Genomic DNA, 10,741 nt, shown 5'->3' with positions numbered 1-10,741 from the left:
GAGGGCGAGGGGCGAAGCGTAACCTCCCGCGGTGGGCGCCGGTGCCTGCGATTCTCGAAAGCAGCTCGGCTCCCACCGAACGGCGCCTCCGGGAGGGGGAGCAGAGCGCGGGACCCGCACCATGGTCCTCTGATTAGGGTTGGGTCGTGGAGAGCCCGCGACGTGGAAACGCTCCGGATTCGGGAACGGCGCCCACCCCATTGCCGCTCGGCTGCGTCCGGGTTCCAATTCGCTTGTCCCTGGTAGGAAGACCGGGTGGGAGCTGGGAACGAGCCAAGGGACCGAGCCACCAGCACGTTCATGGGCTCATCCACCGATTCATTGAGCGATTTTTGAGTGCCTGATCCTGTGCCCCCTACTGTGGAGGTTCGCCAGGAAACGGGGTCCCCCCCTCCGAGGCACAGTCACCAGTGTACAACACAAGCCAGTGTCAGGAGAGGGCCCCAAGTCATCAAGGACATTAGGGCTGGAAAAACTGGCAGGGAAAGCTGCAGGTGGGATGGCGGGAATCAACCCAGGTCCTCTGGAAGAAATGGGATGTCATCAGGAGGCAGAGAAGGGAGGGGGAGGACCGAGCCGGGTGGATTCAGGGCACCATCCCCCAGCAGAGGATCTGGGGAGGAACCGGTTGAAGTACAGCCTTGAATCACAACTCTAGGAATTTGAATTCGCTGTATCACTCGGAGAAGAAACTATTGAAAGTTCTTGACAAAGGGACATAAGAGATTTAAGTGGTATCCTGAATAATCGGTTAATCGTTAATTAGGCACTAGGGTGAAGGTAGAGACAGGTAAGTTACTGGAGGACCAAGTCTAAAACATTGAAATGAAAGAAGGAGCAAAGCCTGATTATAAGATTGGCATTGCAGAGGAGAAGAAACGAAGTTAAAATTGAGTTCAAGGTTTTGCACTCAGAGGACTGGAAAACCAGTACTGCCTTTTGACGTCAGGGAAGAGGGTCTGGGACAGCTGGAGCTGGATATGTGTCACACCTATTAACTTGGAGGGGTCAACAGGACATCCCTATTTCCTGTCAGCAGCTAAAATTAACGACCTAGTTTATAATAATTCTTCAGAAAACAGCAAATTCTGTATAAAATTAGGGGGCGTGAGTTCTGAACCAGCAGACAGGAAGAAAAAGCAAAGGAAACATGTCTTCTAAGCAAAACGCTTTTGATCTCATAAGATCTTGTCTTTTTCTTTTGAATTCATTAGCCATCAGAGATAACATTTATTACCCATCAGAGACAAGGTGTGTTCTACAAATATTCATTCATTTTGCACTCACAGTAACCCTAGGAAACAGTAACCCTAGGAAACAGACCTGCCTTGTTTTACAGAGAAGGGGCATAGAAGCCCAGAGAGATTAAGTCATATTGCTAAGGTCACACAGCTGGGAGCTGGTAAGTGACCCTAGGTGTCCCAGCTGCAAGGACCCCACTTATAGCCACTGCATTAAGTGCCATCTGTTTACTACCTTTTACTCCTGTTGTCGAAGAGTTACAAATGCAGCCTGCAGTCTGTTGTCAAATACGGTGCTTTTCCTTCAGTTCCCTCCCAACAATACAGCACCTGTGAGTCCCCAGTCTGCTCCCCAGAAGCCCTTCTGACTCTGCTCTATGCCATCTGTGGTTCTGACTGTTTCTGGGCTTCTGGGCCCCAGCACTGCCTGTTCCAGCTGCTGCAAGAGCTCTGTATGGAGATTCTTCTCTATGTTCACCCGCACGTGCCACCGGCCCCACGACTTCCCCGTGCCCTGTGGTTGAGGGAAACCCTAAGCTCTGTCAGCCTTTTTTGGTCTGTTCCTCCAACACTCCTCCTTCCAAAACCCCCACCCCAGCCTCTGTCACACATCAGAGCTGTCTCTGAAGCTGTGGTCTGTGCCTGGAATGCTCTTACCCTTCTCACGAATTCTCTCCCTTTTTGGTACTCAGGCAGCTTCTGAAACTCCTATTGGTCCATCCGCGGGACTTTCCTCGGGGAATACAGGAGGAGAGCAGTTCTCTGCTTTGCTGGTTCAGCACAGCCTCCCGAGTCCAGCCTGGCTGAGGTCAGGGCTCCCCATTTACTGGCTGTATAAGCGTGGGCAGGTTTCTAAGCTTTAATATCCTTGTCGCTTGTATGGGATGTTCATAGTTAAAATCAAAGGATTGTCATGAGGATTAGATAAGGTGATTCATTAAATGCTCCTAGCTGGGCACAAAGTAAATATTCAGTTACTATCAAACCATCCTTATTACCTAAGGATGGTTCGCCAGGAAACGGGGTCCCACCCTCCGAGGCAAAGTCACCAGTGTACAACACAAGCCAGTGTCAGGTGGGGGCCCCAAGTCATCAAGGAATTTCTATACTAGAAATTCAAAATGCCAAGACCATTAAGGCACAATCCCTTCTTTGAGAAACTCACAATCTATTGGGGAGACAAACACAGCAATAACACAGTGCGATGCTTTAAGAAATACACAAACCAACAAGAGATATCGCTTGTTGAATCCTGCTTCTGCTAGATGCTTCATGTAGCATTCAATTTAATACTAATAACTGCACAAGCTAGTAGCCCTATATGGGCAAAACAAGGTTTGCAGCGATGAGATAACTTGCCCAGTTTCACACAGGTAGTGAAAGACCTAGGATTTGAATCCCTGTTTGTCTGACACCAAAGCTATTATTCTTTCTGCTGCACAATCCTGCCCTTCTATGGAAGGAAAGGTTTCTCCCTTTATTTCCACCCACAAGATCTATTTGCTCCATTGTTTATACATAATGCCCATAATCTCTTTGTGCATGCTTGTGCTCTTTTATTTCATCAGTATCTCTTGGCCTGAGTAAGTCCAGTATATACGGTAAATTCTCTGTCATTTACTATTTATAGCCCTGCACTCGCCTCACATTGCCCAGTCCTTGTAGAACGTGATACTGATGCTGTGTCTCCTAGTAGGACAGTGTGTCCCTGTCACTCCTTTAGAATTTGTAGTTCCAAACACATTCGTCATAGAATACTTACTTTTAAATTGTGCTCTGGACATTTTCTAAGTGTATATAATAATTTGGTCTTTTTTTTCTAGTCGTTTCGTATGTTTTTCGAGGATAAAAGCTCTTTGGGGGCAAGGCCCATGTGCTTTATTTGTTCTCCTGACTTCACAGAGCCTAGCCCAACGCTGCATACACATGAATAAAATGTGCATGGTTCTTAACCGTTTAAGAACTCAGTGATATGTTGAAGAATCATCTGATATCTGCATTACCAACGGCACCCATAATTCTGTAATACACCAGTTTAAAAAAAAATGAAACCTTGCTCTTTTGAGACTTACACTCTTTTCTTGATGGCTGTCATCCTGATGAGGCAGAAACACAAAATTTGAGAAGCAGGTCTCAGGCTGTGTGTCTCTAAGAAGCCACAGTAACTTTTACTTTTTTGTTTGTTTGATTTTTGAGATGGAGTCTCGCTCTGTCACCCAGGCTGGAGTGTAGTGGCGTGATCTTGGCTCACTGCAACCTCCACCTCCCAGTTGCAAGTGATTCTCCTGCCTCAGCCTCCTGAGTAGCTGGGATTACAGGCATGCCACCACACCTGACTAATTTTTATATTTTTAGTAGAGACGGGATTTCATCATTTTGGCCAGGCTGGTCTCGGACTCCTGACCTCAGGTGATCCTCCTGCCTCAGCCTCCCAAAGAGCTGGGATTACAGTTGTGAGCCATCACGCCCGGCCCCAAGGTAACTTTTCTCTCTGATGATTCAGACAAAAGTCCAGGCAGCTGAGTGGGAAAAGAGTTCAATTGGCTATTGCACTGAAGGAGGCATTTGTTCTAATCTCACTCTCCTGTGAGGATTGGAAACTGACCATGTATGGCCATGGAGCTTTCCTTTATTTTCCAGATACCATGTAGATGTAAATGTATTAGTGTTCCAATTCCAGGGAATTCACCTAATTTAGGAATATTTTAAACAACCCACACTCAATTGTGATCTCAGATAAAAATGACACCTTTGGCCGGGCATGGTGGCTCACACCTGTAATCCCAGCACTTTGGGAGGCTGAGGTGGGTAGATTACAAGGTCAGGAGATCAAGACCATCCTGGCTAACACAGTAAAACCCCATCTCTACTAAAAATACAAAAAAATTAGCCGGGCGTGGTGGCAGGCACCTGTAGTCCCAGCTACTCGGGAGGCTGAGGCAGGAGAATGGCGTGAACCTGGGAGGCAGAGCTTGCAGTGAATTGAGACTGTGCCGCTGCACTCCAGCCTGAGCGACAGAGCGAGACTCTGTCTCAAAAAAAAAAAAAAAAAAGACACCCTGACAAAGGATGAGAATGAAGCAGGATTTGGTGCTCACTTTATTCTGTTTTCAAAGGAGATTCGGATAAAAAGTACTTTGGGAAAACACAATTATGTCCACCTATGTGTTTGGGAAGATGCCAAGCTTTTCAGGGTAAAGTTTAATTCCTATAGTTCTACATCCTGTTTTCCCATGAATGTTTTCCTGGTTCATTATCATCAGTCCTCCAGCATTCACTGCCGGGGTTTCACTTGCCTTTTGTTGTTATTTTAATTTTTAATCTTGATTTATGTAATTTTCAGCCTTACCTAAAAATTACAAAAAAAGTTCCATATACCCTTATATCCCCATATCTCATTTACTCAGATTTTCCTTAATAGCAACATTTTGCCATGTTTACTTTCTCTCTCTCACTCTCTGTCTCTGTCTCTGTCTCTCTGTCTCTTCACACACTCACACATGCATGCACACACACACACAGACACATCGATACATATATACATATATTTTTATCTGGACCATTGAGGGTAAGTTGCAAACATGACACCTCTTTACCTCTGAATGCTTAAGTATATTCTTTAAAACTAGAACATTCTCTCACCTAACCATAACACAATTGCCAAAATAAGAAAATTAACATTGATGTCATACTATAATCTAATTGACAGCTCTTATTCAGAGTTCACCGATGTCAAAATAATGTTCTGTAATAGCAAAAGAAAACACCAGATTACAAATTGCATTCAATTGTCATGTGCTTTCAGTCTTCTTCAACTTGAAAGAATTCCTCAGTCATTCTTTACCTTTCATGACCTTAACTTTTTTTTTTTTTTTTTTAAGAGATGAGATCTAGCTATGCCCAGGCTGGAGTGCAGTGGCTATTCACAGTGTGATCACAGTATGCCATAGCCTCAAACTCCTGGCCTCAAGCGATCCTCTCACCATAGCCTCTCTAGTAGCTGGGACTACAGGGACAAGTCACTGAGCCTGGCCCTTGACATTTTTTAAGAGGACAGACCAGTTATTTTGTAGGCTGTCCCTCAGTTTGGGTTTGTCTAGTGTGTCTTTCATAATTAGATCAGATTTTGCATACATTTTGGCAGCAGTAACATAGAAGTGATATTGTGTCCTTCTTAGTGCAACATATCAGAAGGAACATGTCCATTTGTCCTAATGCTGATCGTGTTTACTTTCATCACTAGGTACATTTATACCTCCTAATTTCTCCACTGTAAAATTACTAGGTTTTGTTTTCTAATTAATAAATATATTGGAAACAGATAATTTGACACTATATAAATATTCTGTATTTCATTAAACTTTTACCATCTAATTTAACCCCATTAATGACTCTTACCAGAATCAATTGTTATTGTAATGGTTGCAAATATTTTTCTCTCTTCAGTTATTAAAAAAGATTTTATTTGGTAAACTACACATACATAATATCTCCCATCTTAACCATTTTTAAGTGTAGAGTTCAATAGTATTACATTCAATGTATTAAATGGTAGTACATTCACACTGTTGTGCAACCATCACCATCATCCATCTCTAGGACTCTTTTCATCTCACAAAACTGAAACCCTGCACCCATTAAACAATACTTCCCATCCTTCCTTCCCTCGGCCTCTGGCAATCACCATTCTACTTTCCATCTCTAAGAATTTGACTACTCTAGATGTCATATTAATGGAATAATACACTATTTGTCTTTTTGTGACTGGCTTATTTCACTTTGCATAATGTCTTCAAGGTTCATCCATATTGTAGCATGTGTCAGAATTTCCTCCCTTTTTAAGGCTGAATAATATTTCATTGCACAGGCTGGGTGTTGTGGCTGACCCCTGTAATCTCAGCATTTTGGCAGGCCAAGGCAAGTGGAGCCTAGGAGTTCGAGACCAGCCTGGGCAACATGGTGAAACCCCATCTGTACAAAAAATACAAAAATACAAAAATTACAAAATACAAAAATTAGCCAGGCATGGTGGTGTGCACCTGTAGTCTCAGCTACTGGGGAGGCTGAAGTGGGGTGATCACTTGAGCCTAGAAGGTCAAGGCTGCAGTGAGCTGTGATCATGCCACTGCACTCCAGCCTGGGTAACAGAGCGAGATCCTGTCTCAAAAGAAAAAAAAAAAATTGTATGTATGTAGTACCACATTTTGCTTATCCATTAATCTGTGTGTGGAAATATCTATTGCTTTCATGTTTGGCTATTGTGAATAATGCTGCTTTGAACATGTATGGACAAATATTTCTTCAAGACCCTCTTTGCAATTCCTTTGGGTATATACCCAGAAAGGGAATTGCTAGATCATATGGTAATTCTGTTTTAATTTTTTGAGGAAATGCCATACTGTTTTCCATGGCAGCTATACCATTTTACATTCCGACCACCAGTGTACAAGCATTCTAGTTTCTCTATATACTTTGACAACACTTACTATTTTATATTTTTTAATAGTAGCCATCTAATGGGTATGAAGTGATATCTTATTGTGGTTTTGATTTGCATCTCTCTAATGACTGGGGATGTTGAGCATCTTTTCACGGGCTTATTGGCCATTCATACATCCTGTTTGGAGATACGTCTTTTCATGTCTTTGCTGATTTTGAATCAGGTTGTTCGGTGTTTTTGGCGGTAATGGTCATTTTTAAAGTTTTTAATTTGAAAAATTTCAGGCTAGCACAGTGGCTGATGCCTGTAATCCCAGCACTTTGGGAGGCCGAGGACAGATCACCTGAAGTCAGGAGTTTGAGACCAGGCTGGCCAACATGGCAAAACCCCATCTTTACTTAAATACAAAAAATTAGTCAGGCGTGGTGGCATGCGTCTGTAATCCCAGCTACTTGGGAGGCTGAGGCGGGAGGATCACTTGAACCCAGGAGGCAGAGGTTGCAGTGAGCCAAGATAGCGACTGCACCACAGCCTCCCAAGTAGCTGGGATTACAGGTGTGCAACACCATGCCCAGCTAATTTTTGTATTTGTAGTAGAAACAGGGTTTTGCCATGTTGGCCAGGATGGTCTCGAACTCCTGACCATGTGATCTGCCCGCCTCAGCCTCCCAAAGTGCTGGGATTACAGGCGTGAGCCACTACACCTGGCCTGTCCTGTCTTTTTAGTCTTCATTAAACTGGAACACTTTCTTGGCCTTTCTTTCTTGTTCATGTTATTTACAGTTGTTAAAAGAACAGGCCAGTTGTTTTGTGGGTCTTTCAATTCAGGTGTGTCTAATTGTTCTCTTATGATTAGATTAGGGTTATGCAATCTGGCAGGAATGCTACAAAACTCATGGGGTATCCTCAGCGCATCTCATCAGGAGATCCATGATGCCACTGTGTCCCGTTACTGCTGAAGTTAATGTTGATTGATTGATTCAAGTGGTATCTGCCAGATTTCTTTACATGACTCTTTAAGAAAGTAAATTTACTGGCTGGGCACGGTGGCTCAAGCCTGTAATCCCAGCACTTTGGGAGGCTGAGACGGGCGGATCACGAGGTCAGGAGATCGAGACCATCCTGGCTAACATGGTGAAACCCCATCTCTCCTAAAAAAATACAAAAAACTAGCCGGGCGAGGTGGCGGGCGCCTGTAAACCCAGCTACTTGGGAGGCTGAGGCAGGAGAATGGCATGAACCCAGGAGGCGGAGCTTGCAGTGAGCTGAGATCCGGCCACTGCACTCCACCCTGGGCGACAGAGCGAGACTCCGTCTCAAAAAAAAAAAAAAAGAAAGTAAATTTACTTAGTAATATTTCCTTAAACTCCAGAATTATTACTATTATTAACAACAAAGACATTATCTTTCATATTCTTAAAGCATCTACATATTATTTAATTCCATTTTGGAATAATGGAATGTTTAATTCTGTTGATATCAAATTTTAAGTTGATATCAGTTTTCTTCTAAATATTTTCTCTCCAAAATCGTTTTTGAAACAGCATTTTTATAACTATGCTATATCCCAAGACAATATTATAAGAAGGTATTAGGAAGTTAATCTTTTTGTTTGTTTTGAGATGGAGTTTTGCTCTTGTTTCCCAGGCTGGAGTGCAATGGCGTGATCTCAGCTCACCACAACCTCCGCGATTCAAGTTCCGTGGTTGAACTCCCAGGTTCAAGCAATTCTCCTGCCTCAGCCTCCCGAGTAACTGGAATTATGGATATGCGCCACCACGCTCAGCTAATTTTGTATTTTTTGTAGAGATGGGTTTCTCCATGTTGGTCAGGCTGGTCTTGAACTTCTGACCTCTGGTGATCCTCCCGCCTCGGCCTCCCAAAGTGCTGGGATTACAGGTGTGAGCCACCTCGCCTGGCCAGGAAGTTAATCTTAAAAGCATATATGTATGACTTCTCAGTTCCTGTTGTTAATTGTCTTATTCTAACAATGGACTTCCATATGTTAATTTGATCAGTCTTAATAACCCATACTAATCATTTATTCATCAATTAATATTTATTGAGCCCTTACTATGTACCTGGCACAATGCTAGACATTAAAGACACACCTAAGAACAAAATATGGTCACTGTTCTCTTGAAGATTACATTCTAATGGGGAAAGACGTATCCCCATTAGATACGTCTTTCCCCATGAATAAGCAATTATATAATGTGTCAGATGGAGATAAAGAAAAGTGCCATAAATAAAAATGAATTTACATAAGAACTTACAGAGTGGAGGCTGGGTGTGGTGGCTCGTGCCTGTAATCCCAGCACTTTGGGAGGCCAAGGAGGGCAGATCACCTGAGGTCAGGAGTTCGAGACTAGCCTGACCAACATGGCGAAACCCAGTCTCTATTAAAAATACAAAAATTAGCCAGGTGTGGTGGCAGAAGCCTGTAATCCCAGCTACCTGAAGGCTGAGACAGGAGAATCGCTGGAACCCGGGAGGCGGAGGTTGCATGAGCCAAGATCGCGCTATTGCACTCCAGCCTGGGTGACATAATAAGACTCTGTCTCAAAAAAAAAAAAAAAGAGCTTACAGAATGATGTGGTTGGGTGTGAGAGGTGCAATTTTATTTTGGTATATCAGGAAAGCTCTCTATAATCTCTTCAATACCTTTGGGGCAGAGTCCTGGGAAGTGAGGGAGTGAGCCAAGTGGGTAGGTTAAAGGAAGAGCCCAGGCCGCATTTGTTCTTGAGCATAAGGTGCAAAGTTCTTGAGCATAAGTGAGCTTCCAAAGGTTGGCAAGGGAGCCAGGTGGGTGGAGCAGGGTGAGTGAGGGGTAGACCCCTTGGCCCCACAGGCCACAGTAAGGACTTTGGACAGCATCTGAAAATAGTTCAATGAGCAATACTCCCAGACGCAGAAAGAATCAACCAATCTCCAGAATAAGTATTTTCGTGAGTTAGTTAAATTGCTACCTTTGGTTAGGGAAAACACTGAAGATAGTACAAACCTAGCAAAGGACAGCCAAGAAAGAATTCCAGTGCAAGACTAAATGAGATATTATCATTGGAAAGGTAGAAATAAAAATCGCAAAATGCTATTGCCTTCTCACTGAACTTAAGTGCAGTAACCTATAATCTAATGCTTGTCTGAAAATGCAGACTTGTTCCACCTGGATGACATACACACATACCTCAGAGATATTGCAGACTCAGTTTCAGACCAGTGCAATAAAGCAAATATAGCGATCAAGTGAAATTACACAAATGTTTTGGTTTCCTAGTGCATATCGAAGTTATGTTTAGCTGTAAAAACCCTGGAAGAAAACCTAAGTAATACCATCCTGAATATAGGAGCAAGCAAAGATTTAAGACAAAGTTAGCAAAAGCAATCACAACAAAAGCAAAAATTGACAAACGGGATCTAATTAAACTTAAGAGCTTCTGCACAGCAAAAGAAACTATCAACAGAGTAAACAGACAACCTATGGAATGCGAGAAAATATTGGCAAACTACACATCTGACAAAGGTCTAATATCCAGCATCTATAAGGAACTTAAACAAATTTACAAGACAGGCCAGCATGGTGGCTCATGCCTGTAGTCTCAGCACTCTGGGAAACTGAGGTGGGCAGATCACCTGAGGTCAGGAGTTCAAGACCAGCCTGCCAACATGGAGAAACCCCATCTCTACTAAAAATACAAACATTAGCCAGGTGCAGTGGCATGTGCCTGTAATCCCCGCTACTCAGGAGGCTGAGGCAGGAGGATTGCTTGAACGCGGGAGGCAGAGGTTGCAGTGAGCCGTGATTGTGCCACTGCATTCAAGCCTAGGGCACAGAGCGAAACCCCATTTCAAAACACACACGCACAAACACACACACACATTTATAAGACAAAAAAAACTACCCCATTAAAAAGTGGGCAAAGAATATGAAAAGACACTTTTCAAAAGAAGACATACAGGCCGGGCACGGTGGTTCACACCTGTAATCCCAGAACTTTGGGAGGCCAAGGTGGGTGGATCACCTAAGGTTGGGAGTTCAAGACCAGCCTGACCAACATGG

At 43.5% G+C, this 10,741-nt stretch overlaps 1 protein-coding gene across 1 annotated transcript in view; it reads right to left on the bottom strand.

The window, feature by feature from the left end:
* The window catches only part of NID1 (nidogen 1), a 122,744-nt gene extending 122,543 nt beyond the window's left edge, over nucleotides 1-201 (bottom strand). Inside the window, exon 1 of the mRNA XM_011976394.1 lies at nucleotides 77-201. Within this exon, the coding sequence (XP_011831784.1) occupies nucleotides 77-201 (125 nt within the window). The remainder of the gene's footprint in view (nucleotides 1-76) is intronic.
* Nucleotides 202-10,741: the final 10,540 nt, after the last annotated feature.

The sequence above is a fragment of the Mandrillus leucophaeus genome, unplaced genomic scaffold (assembly GCF_000951045.1).
Source record: "Mandrillus leucophaeus isolate KB7577 unplaced genomic scaffold, Mleu.le_1.0 Scaffold165, whole genome shotgun sequence".
Classification (NCBI taxonomy): Eukaryota; Metazoa; Chordata; class Mammalia; order Primates; family Cercopithecidae; genus Mandrillus; species Mandrillus leucophaeus.
Note: the sequence above shows the minus strand (reverse complement) of the source record. Positions and strands in the feature narration are given on the sequence as shown.